The following is a 22,150-nucleotide window of genomic DNA, read 5'->3' on the forward strand; positions in this document are numbered from 1 at the left end:
GATTGTGCAAAGTTTCAATTCCGTATGTTCAACCATTATTAAGAAAAAAAATAATAAGTGATAAAATCAAAAATACCGCTGTATGAGAAACTGAAGACTTTCAGACAAATTAACTATGATATTTAGATATGTTTGTTACCCAGGAACAATGCCCTAGACTTAGAGTATTTGGTAGGGAGTTTGTAGGGTAAATCGTGGAAGCACAAAATAAACTGAATTAGGAAGAGAAAAAAATACTTACAAAGATGAAGTATATTTTTTACAGGCGCTGTTGAACCAGTAGGATTGTTAGTAAACTTCAACTTGGAAAGTTATAAAGTGGAAGTTATAAGCATGACTTAGGGTAAAGGAATAATAAATTTTAATTTTTTGAAAATGGGCGTAATAAATCAATTTAACTACAGTTATGATATTCACATTAAACTGTCAGCATTGGTTGAATGGGAAGCATCGATGTTATTAATGTCGATTGCTGGAAGTTGAGAGGTCGATTGTGTGTATTAAGAGTTAATCGAAGATTGACAATGGTGTAACAACCGAAACTGCTCTTTCTAACTATCAATAAAATCTGTGGTTTTTGACAATTTCTTAGTCTTTTTATCTAATATGAATAATTACCACAATATCAACTTCTCAACTACACAAAAAGTGTGTATTAAGAGCTTGTTTTGGGGCAATACTTGTTGTATATGATTGTATTTCTGGGTTGAGCATTTGAAATTTTGATAGCTTTCAGTGATAACAATGTAATCAAGATTTTATTGATAAGTACAAGATATACTCATCAAGATCGTAATTGTCTGCTCGCAACTTTTGAATTCGTTGGAACTTCAATAAGGGCCGAAACACACGAGGAGTTTTTTCAGACTAGTCGGCACGGCACGGCAGGACAGAAAGCTCTCCGATTGGCTTATTCTCGATAAGCCAACCCAATCAGTGAATCTGTGAGCTTCCTGTCTGATTGGGTTGGCGGATCGAGAATAAGCCAATCGGAAAGCTTCCTCTCCTTTCGTGCCGTGCCGACTCATCTGGATAAACGCCTCGTGTGTTTCGGCCTTTACTGGATTGCTAATTTCTCAAAAGGCGTGATGAGTATATCTTGTACTCATGAGTACAATTTCGATTGAATTGTTACCACTAAAAACTAAGCCTCAAGCCCCAAGTGTAATATTGAAGTTTATGTCTTGTGTTGAGTTCAGTCCAAATTTGAGAATGATCAGATGAGCGGATTGTTTAAACTTGGCCTGAGTTCTGTGAAGCAAGTGAATTAGTAGTATTGAGGAAGCAGTTTTTTGTCTAATTTGGCTGATTTGCATTTTTAATCAGGAAAGCAGTTCAAGTTGGCACTCAGTGTAGTGTCAACCTATACAATGCAATATGTTATAGTTCAAATTGTGCCGGGCACTCTCTTTAATTCAGGCCTTTTCCCAAGTTATAATAGTAAATTTAATACGCAATAGACTAGAGCCATTATTGTAAGTGAGTTAGCGAAATAAATTATTTTCTCTCTCTATTATGAACGGCCATGACTTCGAGTTTCCCATGATAGATATTTAAAAATTGTGGCTCCAAGTCGTCGAGGAATGTAGATTATGGAATTATCTCTAAAACTTAGCCTTCTTGTCGCGACATAAAATGCGATAAGTTGGAAAACAGCAAGCATTGAAATTATAACAAACTACCGATTTTGCAGTTACTATTTGGTCCAAAGGCTGTAGAAGCCACGCGACGATTGGTCAAATTGATTCCATTCGCCCAATAGGAGACCTGTTTCTTAATACAGTAGTGGGGCGATTCCCCAGCCGACAGACCAGATTACGTTCCGGAGGACACTTTGCTAGGAGCACTACGAGAGTAAAGATGTAGTCACTATGTTTCCCCCTTTTTGGGCAGGTTTATAAGCTTATTTCAGTAGTTAATGTAGGAGCTAGTTTTATTTTTTATTAATGTTTAAATTTACTAGTAGTGCCATGGCCTGAAAGGTTTAATTGTGTTTCTTCATCATGTACGAATAATTGTTTCTTCAAATAACCGCTAAGGTACGTAAAATAAGGTTAAAATATAATTTAGGGAATTTAATTGATTGAAACTTCCATAAGAGTATTGAATTAATTAAGCCTGTATTTTTCAAGTTAATAATATTGATTGAGAATAATCCTTTGATTTTATTAGTGATGGAAGATAATTATAAATTTTTTTTCTACAGAAGTATAGAAAGTTTTCAGTTACGTTACATTTGAGTTATTGTTTCTGGAGATATATTATCGTAGAGTATTGCTGAAAGTCAGGAAGATAGCCTTTAAATGGAATGAAACTTTAAGAATTGTTCATATTGAGTTTATGACATTTTTTAATTTATATTTTTCAGACTCTGTTTTCTTATGTCATTAAGGCTTTCGAATAATTTAGTAATTTTTTATGATAGAAATCTTAATAGATGAAGAAGAAAGTTTTTCTTCTCCAGAAATTAATATTAATGAATGTTCAAATTTTAATACAATTTAAATTATTTTCTATGTGTCTACTAATTTTATTTAATTAAAGGTGAATCTTATAAGGCAAACATTATTTCCTTAAAGTGAAATTTTCAATATTTTTTTCTTTTATTGTGTTATAAAGTGTCTTGTTTTATTAGGTGATAAATTCATAATTTCAGTTGATACTAGTTTTTGGACTTGTATTTGTAGGTAAATCAAATCATAAACTCTGGAATGTTCATTTTTCTGAGCAGTTTGGGCGAATGCCCGTTATTTACACTTGGATTGCGTCCTATAGTTCATAAATAATAAATAAAATAAATGTTGGCTGGCGCACAAGTTTCCAACAATACTAGCCGAGCTACTATATGAAAAATTATATTTGATTTCGCAAACCAAACGAAAAATATCATATAAGTTAGCATCATTTCAATTTGAATTATTTGTGAAGAAAGATCCATTAATTCTGATAAAAAGAATCAGTAGTTTAAGATAAAAATCTATATAAATGAGGATTCAAAGAATGAGAGAATTTAATTAATTGTAATCAATAGATAACTCCTGTTTTAGCTTTTGATGAATTGTAGGAAGAGTTAGAAATTAATGCTGTAATACATTTATTTACAGCGGTTCATGTGTGTCCCCAAACCAACTTCTTGTACTACCACCCCTTTGGTTCCGCAACTTTATGTAAAACCGCTTCAAGACACCCGTTCAGACGACAGGTCTAGGGACGTAAGAGGACGTCGCCGTCAAGCCAAATTCAACCGGTAAAAGCTCACCGCCAAAAACAAGGTACTGTAACCCCGACGATAAAGCAACGTACAAACCAACGAAAGTGCAGTGTAGTGAAACAAAGGTTCATTCGAGAATGTCAATAAAAAGTGGGGATTCAAATTATTATGAAATGGGTTATATGGTTACTATCGACGAAATTTGGGTTCAACGGGCTTTTCTTTCTTGAGTAATTTCATGTTGAAATTAATTGGTTATTTTATGACTGGTCTTGTTTGGTTTTGTGACGTATTGCTATCTAAACGGGATAGTAATACGCCCCCGAATCAGATGAAGAATGTCAACAAAGTAACATGAATTGTTGTTTCTGTTGTTCGATTTTAGTTGCCAATGTTTATTGAAGTTGTTTGTATTTTTTTTAATTATTTCAAAGTGTAGTGTTAGTTTATAGTAGAAACCTAGTAAATCAGGCATGGCAAGATTAATTGAAGTTTTCTTGACTCTAGCCCGTTCACCTGCATGAATTAGGTATAGACTCAGGTATTTTCTAGATGTGTCTGCCTATTTCTAAATTCTAAATTTTATTCAAAATTATCTTCTTTGGCACACAATTGCGCCACTACTGCTGAATGTTTAGCGAAAGGCACAAAATTAAAGTTGAAATAATTTTCAATTTAGATGAAGAATTAAAGATATTTATATATGATGAAGAATAAATCATAATATTGAATTAAAATTACTGTGTCGAGGCTACTCAGTCACTGAAGAGTATCTGGTCTGTGAGAGAGAACCGGGAACAGCAGCTCCAATTGGAAAATGGTACTCATCAGTTATCAGTTTCAGTTTTAAGATGAAGGGTATTCAAGACTCTGTCTCAGTTGTACTATACGATGAAGAATTTTAGAAAATACAAATATTTGATGACGAATTTAAGAAATTTTTTGACCCCATAGGATTAGAAAATTCCCAAATTTGAAACTTGATTCAGGATAATCAGAATAACATACCTGAGGATAACAGGACAATAAATTTGTAAAGTTGATATATAGATAAAGAGTCTACGATGTATTCAGTTCCATGATATCCTAACAATCATGTCATGATGTCGATCGGATCATCCATGCCTTTTGTCCCTCAGGGACTTTGAGGGAAGAAACTGAGGTTGGCTGGAATATGTAGTGAGGGAAGCGGTAGACATTTTCGGCATGGCTTTTTTATCGGAGGGTGAGAAAGACAATTTAAACTGCGTATAAACTTTTATTTAATGTTTATTACGCAGCCGTAGTCGGCATCAAAAAGCAATATCAGGGATTCACTTGGAATGGTGTGAGCGCGCGTGCGGAAGTCTCAAAAGGGGGGTCAAAGTGGGAGGGGTGGGGGGCTTCATACATACAGACCCTGCGCACAGCTACCCTAATTTAAGTCAGCTCAAGCGGGGATTTCTCCCACACCATCAGCTTCTTCGTTCATTCGTCTTTTCTCTCTCCCACTAACTCTTTCTCTCTTTTTTCTCTCTTTCTCTCTCTTCCCGGGGGAATAGGGGAACAAAACATATGGGGGACCACCAGGAGGGAGACAGTTAAAAATGGACCCCGGTCTAGTTCTTAGCCGACTTCGTTCTCTCATTCTGTCACCAGACTTACTATGCTGTCACTCACTACTTTTGCAAATCTCATCAATTTTCCTCTTCAATTTTCCTTCCTTTTTCTTTTCAATCTTCTGTCTATTGAAAAGTTTAGAAGCGATAGATGGATTCGATTCAGATGAATTATATCGATGATCGAAGGAATAGAAATAGATTGGTCGACATTGTCTCGTTGTGTGATGGAGTGGATCTTCCAGCTTAAGTAGAAATATCCATCCGTCAATAGAATTATTGGAGAGACGTGTTTTATTGAGAAGCGTCTCCTTGGGTTTCTAATTCATCGGTGTTTTGTTTGTTAAATCATAACTGAAAATTAATCACTTCTTTGATTATTGTACTCAACATATAAATTTTGAAACATAAAATTTGAAATAACAATAAGTTAGTTTTCAACTTATAAACTATTGGGATTCGTTCATTCATTCATTCATTCATTAATTCATGCATACGATAAGTATATCATCAAAATTATTGGGGGAGAAAAATAAGCTAGTCTTGTGCTATTCCTCTCCCAAATTTAGAAAGGGTTACAAATAGTCCGAAATAGGTTAAGTCTTGTAGTTCTTCACTACACAAAATTTTCAGTCCTTAAATATGTTCACAAAGTAGATTTTCAAATTTAGATGCTTCAAAGCCAAAAATTTAACAGATAATTCACATTATTATCACTCAATAGAGATTAACGAATCGCATTATTAGTGAATGATGAAAGAGATATTGAACAATACTGCAGCAAATGATGAAATTGTAAACTTGGAGAAGATGTTTCAAAATCGAAAAATAGGAGTGATTCAAATATTAATTATCAGATAAATGAAGTGTTAGACATTAGCTTGATTTCTATTTTCAGCTGGAAGGATTTTGATATTGTTTGAGACCAGGTTGAATAACTAATATGGTATGGTATCACAGTCGAAAGATAATATGATATTTGAAGCGCATTTCCACTCAAAACCCATTTGAGCATGTGCTCATATGAGAATCATTCTTGGGTGGAATGATTGAATGATTGATTTTTAAAAGTCATTATCATTGTTGATGGTCTGCGGTCAATGTCTTTGTTGATACGAGTAACCTTTATTTTTTGAAATGACACCAAATCACTCCTCTTATTCTCCACGCTGATCATGTAGGATATTGACTGTGGAACTGTGAGGTCCACATCTTAGAGGTAATCTTGAGAAGTATATGTCACGGAGTAAAACATACCAGTGTTACTTCTTCTGTGACTTTTACTTTCCTTGCCCTATTACCATAGGTAAGGAAAGTATTGCTTTCCAAAAAAAATTAAGGTACCCCAATTTCAAGTTTTCTATACGTTTCAAGGTCCCCTGAGTCCAAAAACATGATTTTTGGGTGTTGGTCTGTGTGTGTGTATGTGTGTATGTGTGTGTGTGTGTGTGTGTGTGTGTGTGTGTGTGTGTGTGTGTGTATGTGTATGTCTGTGAACACGATAACTCCATTCCTAATTAACCGACCATAAGGATCCGACAATAAGAAATTCAATTCAAGATGGCAGAAAAAATAGCGGATAATTACTAAAAAACCATGTTTTTCACGTTTTTCTCGAAAACGGCTCTAACGATTTTTTTTCAAATTTATACCATGGATAGCTATTTATAAGCCCTATCAACTGACATGAGTCTCATTTCTGGGAAAATTCCAGGAGCTCCGTAATATTCTTGAGAAAAATTGCGGATAATGACTAAAAACCCATGTTTTTCACGGTTTTCATGAAAACGGCTTCAACGATTTTCTTCAAATTTATACCATAGATAGCTATTCATAAGTCCTATCAACTGACATGAGTCTCATTTCTGGGAAAATTGCAGGAGCTCCGTAATATTCTTGAGAAAAATGGCAGATAATTACCAAAAAACCATGTTTTTCACAATTTTCTCAAATATAACTTGACCGTTTTTTTCAAATACATACCCTGTAGGCTATAGTTATTTATCAGCTCTATCAACTGGCATGAGTCTCCTTTCTGGGAAACCAATGGGGGGTTCACCCCATCCTTGAGAAATGGACTCAGTAACCTCCTTCTCGTGCATGAGGTAGGTAGGTAGCGCAGTTCATAAAAATAACACATAGTGGAGATATTTCATCTGTAGAACAGCTGTTTTTACGACATTAAAAAATGACGACTAAAAAAAATCATCGAATTTCACAATTCACACAAAGAAAAAGTTCTCTGAAAACAATTATATATACACATATACAGAAGTCTGATCGTAGTTTCAAATATGAGCAAGGAAAGTTGTGTGAGTGTACCACACCAGATTTTTTGTGTAATCTTCTACAGAGGTCCTATTAACTGTAATCGTTGACTGTGAGAAAATCAACCATCCACACATTTATTAAGGTTGTTGAAATGAAATATTGTTGAATGCTGTTGCAGGTATGGTTCCAGAACCGTCGCGCCAAGTGGAAGAAGCGCAAGAAGACGACGAACGTGTTCCGAACGGGTCACGGGGGGTCGCTGCTGCCCTCACACGGCCTGCCCCCCTTTGGGGTGGGGGTCGACGGCCTCTGCCCCACGGCCAGCATGTTCGCCTCGGCTGCTGCTGCCGACACGCGGTGGCACGGCGTCACCTCCATGACCACTGGTCAGTCTATCAGACAATCAGACTATAGATGAACCACTTAAGTGTTAAGCCGTGTCCACATTGAACAAATGTTCGACATACATGTTCGGCAAGCATGTTTGTTGAGGAGCTCAGGGACAAACATTTCAAAAAGTTTGGAAATCATTGTTTGTCAAACAAAAAATTACTGCTTTTCTAAACATGTTCAGTGCTGACAGCTGTAAAACATGAAACCTGATGTTCTCCTCACTTACAAACATTTTGTTTGGTGACGCGTCCACACTGACCCACGGGCAAACATTGTTTGTCAAACATAATAAAATTTGCCCAAACCATTTCAACAAGCATGTTTGTCGAACATTTGTTCAGTGTGGACACGGCTTAAGAGTGGACATTACTGTCCAAACTTCGCCTCGTCAACTAATGAAAAATATTGTACTATTCAAACTATTCTATTAATCGAACACTATGTCCAGCATGAGATGATGAAATTCATTAATAAGAATTTCGAAGCTGAAAGTCTACTGTCTGGAAGGAAAGGCATCTTCGTTTCTGGAAGGAGCACGTTGAGAGAATGTCCGCTGCAAACCCTGTTATACAGGCGAAAAGGAAAGAGGGATGTCGGAAGACCATTAGAGAGATGGCAATTTATTTTTTCTTATCAAAACAATTATTAATTAACGCTTTATAGATAAATGAACTGTGAGTCGGAACAGGCAAATATGCCTATTCCTGAAGAAGGAGAGAAAGAAGAAGAAGAAGAAGAAGAAGAAGAAGAAGAAGAAGAAGAAGAAGAAGAAGAAGAAGAAGAAGAAGAAAGAAGAAGAAGAAGAAGAAGAAGAATTGACAAAATTCCACATAACTGAGAAAATTTGTTAGCCTACATTGTGAATTTCACTTTATCGAATAGAACTTTGAATTATTTCAGTTCCATGGTTTCGTGTTAAAACTAGTAAAAATGAGTTAGTTTTGATATGATTTCAGTAAGTAAGTTTGGATAGGAAACCATGTTCCAGTAATTATCCAGAACTAACAATCGAAGCTTTAACACAAAAAAGAGCCCTGTAATTCAAAGCGCGTAATATAGTGGTGATCAATTTAACTCATAAGGGAATTGATTCTAAAAAAAATATATGAAACACCATCAGTAGGCGACTATAGTAATGCTCATGAGCACCTACCTAACAGTATGTTATAAGTAGAAATACGATGCATTCGAATAAATTGCAAACATAATTGTCTTCTTTGAAAGAGTGTTTTGAAGGAGAAAAGAATTTTTGAAAATTGAGTTATTAAAACAGGAAATATATGATAAAATGGTCTATCTAATATAATACGGTAATAATAATAATAATATCGAGTGACCTGGCTGGCTCAGGTCTGGTGTCAGAGTTTTCAGGTCGCAACTGATCAATTTCAGGGCCTCTGACATGACCTAACGACTGCTTTTTAGGCATATAATACGGTAGTCATATTTTTAATTTTTGAAAATCATTGGGAAAGAATTTCATTATTATTGAATTAATTTGAAAAAAATTAAAAACTCGACATAATGAAAGCGGAGGGTTATTAATAGAATACTATTACAGTATTAATAAGTTCTTAGGATAGAGAATTAATGTATTATACCGTATAATCACAGTTGCAGTACATGAAGACCATAAAAACCCGTAAGTAGTGAGTGATGTGGAGGCCAATTGCAGGTCTATCCATGAAAACGTTCATTGTAAGATTCTTCTTATTTATAGTGATAATATTTATATCTTTATATGATTTTTTCGTAAGTTTTGCAACTTAATAAAGTAGCTTCTCGCATCCCCTCCACTATCGCTCCTCATCTCTCAAGTCATCCTCTCGCAAACCTCTGCATTCCATCTCTTTGGCCATTCATATTTTCCTTGGCCAACCCCGCTTGTGTTGCTGGTTTGGAATCCATTCAAAGATCCTCAATGGTATTCTCTCCGTATGTATTCAGCATAGATGGCCATAATATTTTACCTGGTTCTTACCAATGCTACATAATTTATTTCTTCTTATTACCTTATTCCTTACTCTACTTTATAGTGATAGGCCTGCGCATCTTCTCCAATACATCATTTCCACGGCAAGCAATTTTGTAGAATGTCTTTGATTCATGTCAATATTGGCTCCATCGTAGTCTGATAAATGTTTTATTTTGTCTTTTTCGTTAGTCTTTCATCTCACAGAATTGGATGCAGTGCTTTCATAATGTTTTTCCTTTTCCTATTTTCCTTCAAATATCTTCATTGTTTCTACCATCTCATTTATTGTAACGTCCAATTACAGATAATGCTTGACCATCTACATCTTCATAGCTCCTAATTCTGTATGTATATCTTGCCTCATGCCTCCAACATCCAAATACTGTAATTTTTTTTCCATGGTCACTTCAAGCCTCCACTCCTGAAAATCCTTTATAAGCTTGTTTATCATATCCTGCTGGTCACCTGCTATTACCACATCACCATCTGCGAACATAATCGTACTATAATATTGGCCTGTTTCCTGTTGTATTCCCATGAGGCTACATTTTCTGATTCACTGTCTTGAAGCACTACCTACTAAGGTAAATTTCAAATAAGGTTGGTAATAGATTATTGATAGGATTGATGATTTCAAATAGAGTTGATAATTAATTTCAAATAGGGTTGTTGGTAATCCAATTCTTGATTATACTTCTTATCATAATGATTAGTGATTATTGAGTGATTGTTGTTGCAGGTTTGTCGCAGCTGTCGCAGAGCGGCGTGTCGATGAGTGGATTCGCCAGCCACGGCCACCAGAGCTCAGTGCTGCCAACCATTGCCACCTCAATGGCCAGCAACGGATCCACTGTCTACCAGGCGCACTACGGCCTCAACTCGTTAGGTTGGTACCATCAATCATCCATTACTCTATAGGTAGAAGTCTGGGTGTTATCCCATCACCTGGTCAACCCGACTGGATGTCACCTCTAGACCCGGTTCTTGAAGTGAACGGCTGACGCCGACAACTTGTCAACTCTCTGAGGAGGTGATGACCAGGTGACGCAAGCGAGCAAGGAGACACTAAGTCGTGCACGGCAACGACAGGATGTCACCTGCGATTCCAGTAGATGCCATGCAAACGAACTGACAAGACTAACTTTACAATTCAATCTCAGAGAGGTAGGCCCACTTGACTAGGTGTCCACCCGTCTACTTGGCGTCCACTTCACGACCCTCCTCACACACAGACTCGTTCTAGGTGAGGAGTACTATTCTTTCAAATCATTGTAAAGTATAAATTTCAAATGCTTGTAACAAGTTGCTCTTTGAGAATATTAACTTTTTCATTCATTCATTTCGTGTTACTTATTGAAGATTATTAAAAGAAAAAACATCTAATTATAGCTGTATACACAACTATAATATTTATAGCTCTATACACAACAGTAAGAGACGAATATTTTTATTCAATCTCAGAGTCTGAAAGGCCTTGATTGACTTTCTTTCAATCCCACTGCAGTATAAGGTATCCCTATAATGGCCTAAAAGTGAGTGAATGAGTCATTCAGTAAAGAAATTTATGAGTAGATTTGGGCATTTACATGCAGACGTTGATGGGTGCCAATGTCCCGGAGGTGACTATCAGACAGAATGACCAGGTGACGCGAGCGAGCGAGTTGATACTCTGTCGTGTATGGCTCCGACAAGATAACACCTGCGATTCCAGTAGATGACATGCTGACGGGATGACTAGGTGACGGGAGCGATATATTTTCACGAGTGCTGACGCCTGTGGCCAAAATGCTGAGGTGACAAGTGGACCGGGTGGACACCCAGTCGCATACCCCTTTGTATCTGTGCCCCAGTTCAAAGCAGTAAAAACAAAGCCATCTTTAAAACAAATAAGGAGAAGAACTGGGAGAAGAGAAGAAGAATAAGAAGGAGGACAAGAAGAAGAACACGATGAAGAAGCAGGTGAAGGAGAAGAAGAGGAATATAAAAAATCAAAGTTATCTCTATAAACTGAGTATAGTCATCTCGAGAAGCCAAAATTTTATAATTTATTGAGCAATTGAGAAAACAGTGTTGAAATATAGATAGAGAGAATAGAGGAGTGGTTATTTTTATTTTTTTAGTTTATTTTCCCAGTTTGTAATTCTAGAATTGAAGCAGTATTTATTGTACTCCATTACATTAAAGTTTGTAGAGTCTGCTAGTGTGATTCGAAATTAATTTCCAATTTCGAAACAAACTTAACTTTGCTCTCTACACAAGCTATCAAAAATGAAGTACTCAAATCCAGAGCAATGTTGGCAAATTTCACTTTAATGACATTCAGCGGGTTCTCACTTGTGATGGAAGTTTGACACTTTTGACTTGAAGTTGACAGAAATGTAAGTAGATTGGTGTGTATGATAATCATTGTCAACGTTTCTTGACTGTGAGAACTATTTCGGGGATTTGAAATTTGAATCTGATGCTGAATTCATTATAGAATCAGATTTTCTGCTCAATCTTGAACAATCACAATATTCACCAGATGAGAAAAATGTTTCAGTTAGTTACATAGGTATTGTAGTCCAGTCAATATAGACATAAAAAAGGGGGTGTGCTTGCAATTTATATTGTAGTTCTGATTTTTCAATATAGCCTATTATTTGAGTACATAAGAGAAGTCCAAAACCAATTTCTTCATGAAAAATTTCCTTGTGCTAGATACAGAGTGGCCCAAAAACCTCGTATTTTCGGCTCGTTTTCCAGTTTTCAGCTATTTCTGCCAAATCTCGTAATCGGACAGAAAAATCTACTCTCGCCTTTTTTCTAGAATATGAAATTCTGAATAGAATGAGATCCTCCGGAACTCTCTATCTCCAATGAGTACTGAGTTATGATTTTTCAAAAATGAGTGGGATTTGAGGAGAAAATCAATTTTGGATGAATTTTACATTTTGATCAACAATATCCTCCGATTTTTACCATTTAGATGAATAATTCAAAATCCCTCTGGGCGTATTTTTGTGCTCTACAATCTGAGATCAGGTAAAGCGCTCTATCTCATATAGATTTCCATGTACACCTGACAACAATGCTCCTTGTATTGTGAAAAACACCAACTTTTCAGCTTCGACCATCATCACCAACTACATAGTCTTCACATTGATATTTCGTACAACGAAATAAGTTCATGAGATTATGTTCTATGAGAATCACCCGTTAGATGCACTTATATATATATAATAGGATTTTACAGTGATTCACCGTCTTCCTTCTTTTAGTCGAGACCTCCATCTTTGCCTATCCTCCCATTCACCATCCCTTAAATTCCTGGCCTCCATAGCCTCATCCACCTCATTTCTCCATGATCTTTTAGGTCTTCCTCTTTTCCTTCGCCCAATTGGACTCCATTCAGTACTTAGATATCAGATCAGTATAGATGCACTTCATTTCAGTATTTCCTAGTGGAGAGGCGCGCTTAAGGACACCTCAAGGATCAAAATTTCAAACACTTATAACTTCTGACACAATGCTCAGATTTCATCGCACTTCATTCTTTTCGGCTCGTCAAGGCGGTCCAAAATCATGTATCATGAGTCAAATTCGGTCGAAAAGTGGAAAATTTATTGTTGAGTGTACTAAAGCCCATATTCCAATACACAAAAAATGGCCAATTTCTATATTCAAAGAAATGTATCTCGGTAACCCTCATTATAAAAATAATTACTTGATCTTGAAATGTAAAATATAATCTCCTCTTTCATCTGATGTGAACGATTTATGTAAAAATATTTTCGTAGAGTGAGAATTGATTGTTGAAAAAAATCCGGAAATTGTAGATATTTTTATCATATTAACGGTTTTGGTAGTACTATGGTAGGGAAAAGTTATTCAAGATGGATTGTAGACAACTCAGCTCGTAGAGGATGAATTTATCTACAATTTGGAATCAATCGAGAGTTTGTATGATGTATCAGACTCGTTTTAGAGACTCTTGATCAACAGTAAAATCACGGAAAAATGTAAAAACTGAAATCGCCATTTTTGAAATCTTCTGTAACTTTTGAATGGTATTGGAATTGAAAGTCTTATTCATTGGAGTGGGTAGAGGGGGACAATTTTCACATCCTCTTTTGGAGGCTTTGAATATAGAAATTGGCCATTTTTTGTGTAAATTGACAAAATTTGTGTAAATTCACGAGCTATTTTGAGAAAATGTTAATTAATAATTCGATAAAATTTATTGTTCTGATGGGGTTTCAATCAAATTTTCCTCTAGATTTTGCAACCACACTCTGGTGTTATTTATTTATTGTATAGAGTGAGCAATACAGTAGTCGGAAAAGAAAAAACAGGCTATTGCCCAAAACTTCTTCAATTTCAATTTTGTCTTGAATTGTCCAAATATTATGTAGGCTATGTCCATTTCAATTTATACACTATAAGGGCCGGTTTCCGAGCTCGGGATTTAGCTAAGTCCTAGACTTTAAACAGCTGGAGTCAGAAAATTGGTTTTCCAAAACGGGGCGTAGTCGCAGTCATTGTCATAGTCACGTTTGAATTAAATTTCGAAAAACTAGAAAATTAGTTTTGGAAAGCCAATTTTCTGACTCCAGCTGTTTAAAGTCTAGGTCTTAGCTAAATCCTGAGCTCGGAAACCGGCTCTAAATCATTAATCTGAAAAGGCTATACTAATCAGAATAAAACAAAAAATCTTAAATTTAGATAGTTTAATATTAAAACTTCCGTAAAAACATAAAACAAACTTTAAATTCACAAAATAATGGGATTCAGTTCCTGGTGCCCTCAAATATGTAAATTTTCAAATAAATAAAATAATTCTGGAAAAAGACATTGAAATCTAAAAAATAAAATAATATTATACCGTATATATTAATCTCATGCAATTCCATCAACTGAATGTTGATGCTTTATTTAGCAATGAATCTTATTCGTTTAAATTTGAATTTTTTCATGAATTGGACGAGTGTAGTACTTTGGGGTATGAGTCTGGTGTAGGCCCAAGGATGGTATGTACACTATTCTTGATGTAGGCCTACCTTTGCGGAATCGTAACGAGTTACAGGCTTCAATAAGAAAATAAAATTGGAAAAGTAGAACAATATGGCGGAAAAGTTCCACAAATGTATTCAACAAATAAATTTGATGTTATTTATGAGTAAACATAATGCATTCAACAAATTTTATCTGGAACATTTTTTTTAGATCCAGTTTTCTACGGTCATGACACTGGAGGAGGGGACACGCTCAACTGATTCGATCAGAAAGCCCAATTCACACCAATTGCGACATCTGCGGCAAGGCCGATTCACAGCTATTCCAGCGAGCCCAAACGAGCACATCATCAAATGCAGAGCGACTGTAACTCTGCCTCGGCCTCGGCCTATAGGGCAGTGACCCACACATGTAAATAAAATTGTGATCTTGTTTTATGTGAACTGGTACTACTAATCTGAAACATAGAAGTTTATGCAAACCAAATGTGTTGACTTGATAGTTGTTACTTATCAGCTGAACGAATGAGGCTCAAGCTGGGTTGCACCAACCGAGATCAACTATTTTGGTCATACCTACTCAGCATCTCAGGAAAGAGATTGTTGCAGCTGCAACCCAGCATCATTGTTTAGTGATTAGCCTCTAGCCATCAAACCTTCGATATTGATATTTGATATTTTGATAACATCGATGGCAAAATTGTTATTCAGATAGCTGTTCTGTATATCATACCTATTCTAACCCTACAAGTAGGCCTACATATATTATTTCCTCTCCAAGTAAACACTTTTGTAATATAAACTAATTTTACTAGAGTATTGTTGTAGCCTACTGTTTTGTACTCAGTGAGCATAGCCCTCAAGCTTTGTGGAAAACATCCTGTAGCCTACAGATAAGGTAATTACACTCGAAAAGGAAAATATAAATTATTCCACTGAATTTTATTACAATAGTTTTTCATATAAGATGGAAGTGCTCTGTTTTGCTGCCGATTGTCTAAATAGATTATTATTTGACGTTGCAAAAGCACCTTGATGTTGAAACATTACCATCATGACTTCAAGACTAGTAGCCTATATGTGGATAAATGAGTGAAAGGTCTGTCATGGATGTAATTATTCACACTTTTTTGTGTGAAAAATATAATTAATGATGCTAGCAATTGAAATCAGTTTTCACCAACTATCCACAAAACAAATTCTGGAATATTCATCTTCCGATCTGTGAGGGATTATGCAGGGGCTCCTCATGGTTTATCACACTTTGTATTAAGTATGTTTGTTCAAGTTACTATTGTGTAAAGGGGAGTTTACTACAAGTGATAACATACAGATATCAGTTTTCATGTAAGTACAATGATTCATTGTAAAATATAAGCGCTATGATACTCACGATATACACGAATGTGTGAAAGGGATATATTTGTCTATTATTTGGCTGCTCAGTTAACAATACGATTATTGCAGAGTTGTTGAAATACATTATTACAATTTCTTTCATGACCCTCTACTATTGAGTTTAAATAATATTCACTCTAAATCATCTACAAAGGGATATCATATATTCATAACCACTTGTTTTTATTGTTTTATGATTCATAGGCTATAGAAGCAAATATACCAAAAGGACGGTACTTAACTACTCGTCATTTTCGAAAAGTATGTGATTTCATAATTCAATTACACATCTTTGAACATATATTTTTATATTTTCTGTCATTTTTTAAACTGATAAATTTTTAGTACGGTGATGTGATATTGTGATTCGAAATTTTATTGATTTTATAATTTAAAATAGTCTCGTGCAATAATTATAGAAAAAAATGTGATCTAAATTTCTCACAAATAAACACTACATTATATATTGAATATTTCTCATGATGAATTGGAGTTAAGTTTATTTGGTTGATATCATCTAAAGATTTGACAAAATATATTTTCAGAATAAAATTTTTCTGAAATACAAACTAATATGATATATTATCAACTTCTGAAATTGGAAGGCTACCCACCCATTCTGGAAAAAATATAGTTAAAGTACATTAACATTCTGTACTCAATATTGTAATGGGGTATTTTAACTAGAATTTCACATTCAATAAACCTTGCAGTTCATTATTAATTTTTATCGATTGGCAATAATACGATCATCCATGAAACACTAATGTCAGTTCTGTTTATCATTTATATTGGAATTGGAAGTGAAATAATACTGTGATTGCTATTTGATTATGAATAATCTAATAATATTAATAATCCCTAATATTGATTATGAATCCATTACCACATTTATTTTTTCCTTGACAGTTGTAGGAGGAAAAGTGTAAACATTCAAGCTGGGGGCAGTTTCTAGCTCCCTTCATCTCTCATTATTCATTTTTTATCATTCCAGAACGCTGATTAAGAGGCATTCAATGTAGTCAGAGATGTTTTCAAAAAGTATAACTATTCATAGTGTTTCTAGAATTTAGGAAGAGAAAATGTAAATAAGAATAAAATTGTTTATAAATACTATAGCCGTATTAATTATTATTACAATATTATATGAGGATTTTGAAATTATTAGACATAGTGTTACAATGACTAGTGAATCGTAGAGTATAATGTTTGTCATAGATTTAAAAAGAAATATTGGATGTGAACTTCAAGATGTGTTTGAATTGATAATAAATAAAACTGTTCTACTCATTACACACAACCATAGTAATTGACATCTAATTGATTTTTACCTTTTTACACATTATATATTAGTTTTTAAATATTTACTTATTTAGTTAACTGCTCGCATACATCTATGAACTGTGTAGAGTTGTGTGATTGACATTTCCAATATTATTGAGAATAAATTCCACATTTTAGTGTACCTATTTTTATAATGGTTTAGGAAGTTTCAAAATGTTATGTAACGTTGCTTTCTAGCTTTCTCCACTAACTACTCTACACCAATTCCTCTGGATTTGAATTCCTTTCTCACCTCATTTGACTTATTGGAGTGATCATAATTTTTTGGTTCAATCTAATTTTTAAAATCGGTTATCAATGGTACCTTATATAATGGTAGTATATTTTGCAAGAAAGAATTATATCAGTACTGTATAGAATATTTTTCATTTCTCTGTTACACAAACATTGTTGTTTACTGAAAAACTACTGTTCCATGGAATAATAAATAGTTCAAGAATATTTTGAGTGTTTTGTGTAGATAAATGTTTGAAACTTTTGTGAAAAAGGCAAAATGTGAGGGATGTGCAATAAAATTTGCAGATAGATGTTGTTGCATTATTTGATCACCCTGTTATAAAAACTTCAATAAGTGTATATAGTGCCATTGACATTCTAGATTCTATACTACACAGTAGGCCTACTGTATGATAATGATATTGAATATTCGTGCGGTGATATTTTTCAATGATTTCCAGTAGCTAACATTGTATAGCCTGTCCATGAATAAAGTATGAGGCTTTTCATTAAAAACACAGGCTACAACACTGTATTAATCATGAATTTTATAGCTTAATAGAATTATTAGAAAAAATAATTGAAAAAATTTGAAAATTTCTTCCAAATTCTATATTCTTTAACTGAAATTCATGTTAAAATCTGCCAGCACTCTAGTACGTATTCGTTATTATAAAATAACGAATGAGAACCTAGAGCAAATGGTGTACTCTCATTGGTGAATAATTTGCAGTAGTCCAGTCAATAAAGGGCTACAGAAGGAAAAGCTTGGAAGGAAAGACAATATTTTACCCCGCAGCTCTATTCACGGTAGTAATAAGGAGGTGAACAAATATCAAAATCCCCCACTCCTATCCACTGTGCTAAGGGGGTGGGGATGGTTTAAGAGTACAATTTATTGTTTTTTCCGCATATATCTCCAAAACTATGCGTTTTATGAAGATGACTATTCAGTACAGAATTCAAGCTTACAGAATTTCCTACAATATTCATATCTGACAACTATTTTTATATCTATTTTAGTATTTCGGGATATCTGAGCCTCAAGGTGTGACATTTTTCGTTTGCTTCAGATTGTTTCTTGGCCACATACGTTTTCAGGGGTATCACAAAACTAGAGTGGAGCACCGTGATTAGGCCTATACAACGGACTAATAATTGATGCATGGCAACATCCTGATAACTAATAATCCAGATAATCTGATAATTAGTAGTAGGTACATGTTGTAAGTGATAAGTGGTGACTTGTATACTCTTATCTTTCATCCACACTCTAGTTTAAATAGACACCAAGTTGTGTAATTTAATAAGGTTCAGTTACTCAAATCTTTTAGATCTATCTATTGGGAAATTATAGTTCTGCTTGACTAAATCAGATAGATTAAGACTTAATGAATAAATTAGCGTTCCTGTTCTAGATTATTTACAAGTAGGTTGGGATATGTAGGTTAGCATACTAAATAGTCCAGTCACTATATACATTGGTGCATGCAATTTATATTGTAGTTCTGATTTTTTAATAAATCATTTGGGTACATAGGAGAAGTCCAGAACCAATTTCTTCATGCAAAATTTCCTTGTGCTAGATACAGAGTGGCCCAAAAACCACGTATTTTCCGCTCATTATCCAGTTCTTAGCTATTTCTGCCAAATCTCGTAATCGGACAGAAAAAATTGCTCTTGCCTTTTTTTAGATCATAAAATTCTGAATAAAATGAGATTATTCGGAACTCTCTATCTTGAATGAGAACTGGGTTTTAATTTTTCAAAAATGACTGAAATTTGAAGAAAAAATCAATTTGATGAATTTTAGTTTTTGATCAACAATATCTTCCGATTGTTACCATTTAGATGTATGATTCAAAATTCCTCTATGATGATGGTTGAAGCTGAAAATTAGGTGTTTTTCATAATACAAGAAGCATTGTTGTCAGGTGTACCTGGCGGGAATCTATATGAGATACAGCGCTCTACTTGATCTAAGATTGTAGAGCACAAAAATATGCCCAGAGGGATTTTGAATTATACATCTAAATGGTAACAATCGGAAGATATTGTTGATCAAAAACTAAAATTCATCAAAATTGATTTTTCCTTCAAATATCACTCATTTTTGAAAAATCATAGCTCAGTACTCATTGGAGAAAGAGTGTTCTGAATGATTTCATTTCATTCAGAATTTTATAATCCAGAAAAAATTGAGAGCAAATGTTTCTGTCTCACTAAGAGATTTGGCAGAAATAGCTAAAAACTGGAAAATGAGCGGAATATACGTGGTTTTTGGGACACTCTGTATCTAGCACAAGGAAATCTTGCATGAAGAAGTTGGTTCTGGACTTCTCTTATGTACCCAAATAATATATTAAAAAACCAGAACTACAATTTAAATTGTGAGCACACCCTATTTTTTATGTCTATATTGACTGGACTAATAAATAAAATATTTATTTTAAATCAAGACTCCGTGCCTTGAACTGATTGTTAATGTGCGATATAATATAATATAGTGGGGGGAAAGGTTGGCCTACAAAACTATGATTGGCTGGCTTCACACTTAACCAGTTCTGCCACAAAAACAGGACAAAAATGTGCATCGGTCAATCTGGTGTTAACATTGGTGCTACTATATCCTTGTCTATCATTTATTTGACAAAGCAAATAGCGCTATCCTTTTCCAGCTTCGCAAAGTTATCGGATCCTTATCAACAATGTAGAAATATAATTAATTAACAAAATATTTATGATCTCAATCATAAAAATTCATTATTTGAACATTTAAAAATATTTTTTCTCAACAAACTATCCTTATGAAGTTCCCAGTTATGATTAATTATTATTCTGGCAATTTTAGGTAAGGTAGGAACTTTTGAATCTTCTGATCTCAATTTTGCACAGTAGTGCCAACACATAGCATCACAAAAGGATAGTACATTGATTTACAATCAATGGAGATTTAATCACTTGAAGTTATCAAAATGCACTAGATTATGATTGAGAGTATTCATGATCATGAAGTTTCATTTAAATTCTCAGCTTTATTGATTTCTGTGGAACATTTTGAGTTCACAGCTTGTCAGTTGTCACTGCTCACTGCCTTCTGTATTGCATGTTATGCAGCTTGTTGCGTGAAATCTGAAGTTTGGATTGGAAGGAGTTGTGTTGTTTTGATAGTGTAAAATATTGTGATAATCTCTTGTAAATAAATTATTTCCAGTGTTTATTAGTCATGTCTGATGAAGTCTCAAGCTGAGAGTGCAACAAATCAGACCACCCTGATTGATATTCTATATGAATTCGTTGATGACGTGCTAAAAATCTTTGACATAACCTCTAACAATTCAATATTTGGTGAAGACTGGTCTACTCAATTGATTTTGGAAAAATTAAAAGATCTTGTTTTCTGGTTTTCATTTGACGAATTTCAATTAAAGCTTTTGAAAGGCTTTCTAGGTGTTCTTTTTGTTACTATTATTGCAATATTCTTCCTTTGGAGAGTCCATGGCCCACGGATACATTCTAGGTTTATGAAGCCAGGTAACTTAAATATTTTATTATAATTGAGTTATTCATGTTTGAGCGGTATCACATTTCATTCTCAAGGTAATTTGTAGCAGGTAGCTATTTACGAACTATCAGTTTTCTCGTTGTTGCCTATTGAAATTAAATACCTTATGTCAATAAATTTCAAGTTATCCACTCAGTAACTTAACTTGTCTCTGTGATTAAAATTACAGTTCAATAATAGCATTAAGTTACAACATTAATCATCAACATGTATTTATTATCTTTGCGACCCCCTTTTAAAGGTGGTAAATAGATGATTTAATAATAATAATAATGATTAATTAAATATGTTATAAGATTAGTACAGCTAGGCCTACTTACCATTTATAAGTTTAGCCTTATTTCAATGTTACAAAGTTGGGTTTGTAAGTTAATGAAGAAACTCATTTGTTGACTTATTTTTTATTGATCACATTATATAACTTGGCACTTCACAAGGATTCTATCATTCTCAGCAAACAAAAATCAAGAATATAAATTTGATATAAAATGAAATATATTTATATCTTAGGTCTCAACGTGAAAAAGATTCACATGAAAGCTGTGAATGAATTAAAATCAATTTTAAAAAATTAACTTATTTACAAATCTGAATATTGTTTTCAGAATCAACGATAACTTAATTAGGTATTATTTTTTTAAATCTAGGATAGACAGTAACAGTAAAGGGTTCTTTAGACGTTCTCTCATTCCAAATTTAGACTATTATTTTTTATGATGTGCACTACTTGTTTACAAATCTGAATATTGTTTTCAGAATCAACGATAACTTAATTATTATTTTTTTAAATCTAGGACAGACAGTAACAGTAAAGTGTTCTTTAGACGTTCTCTTATTCCAAATTTAGACTATTATTTTTTATGATGTGCACTACTTGTATTTTTTTTAATAATATTCTCTTGATAAAACCCCGTAATAACTCAATTATAAGTCAATAGGCCTAATAATTCGACGATCATTTTTTCAAACTCCAATTAGAAATCTTAGAAACACTGAAAAGCGGCAGGGGGGAGGGAGCGGCGATATTCACAAGTTGTCATCTCCACCAAACGTATCATATTTCATACATCAATTTTTGACAACAAATGAATCAGTTCTTTTATGTTAATATAAAACCAGAATGAATAAATTGAACATGGCGTCTTACTTTCAAGAGGTTAATTCCTATTAATCTGGTTGATAGAA

At 34.1% G+C, this 22,150-nt stretch overlaps 1 protein-coding gene across 1 annotated transcript in view; it reads left to right on the plus strand.

Annotated features, from left to right (window-relative positions):
• LOC111043730 (homeobox protein orthopedia) overlaps positions 1-17,711 on the plus strand; it is a 65,338-nt gene extending 47,627 nt beyond the window's left edge. Inside the window, exons 3-5 of the mRNA XM_039422351.1 lie at positions 7,259-7,466; positions 10,188-10,334; positions 14,654-17,711. Of these exons, the coding sequence (XP_039278285.1) occupies positions 7,259-7,466; positions 10,188-10,334; positions 14,654-14,703 (405 nt within the window). The 3' untranslated portion in view covers positions 14,704-17,711. The remainder of the gene's footprint in view (positions 1-7,258; positions 7,467-10,187; positions 10,335-14,653) is intronic.
• Positions 17,712-22,150: the final 4,439 nt, after the last annotated feature.

The sequence above is a fragment of the Nilaparvata lugens genome, chromosome 2, assembly GCF_014356525.2.
Source record: "Nilaparvata lugens isolate BPH chromosome 2, ASM1435652v1, whole genome shotgun sequence".
Taxonomy (NCBI): domain Eukaryota; kingdom Metazoa; phylum Arthropoda; class Insecta; order Hemiptera; family Delphacidae; genus Nilaparvata; species Nilaparvata lugens.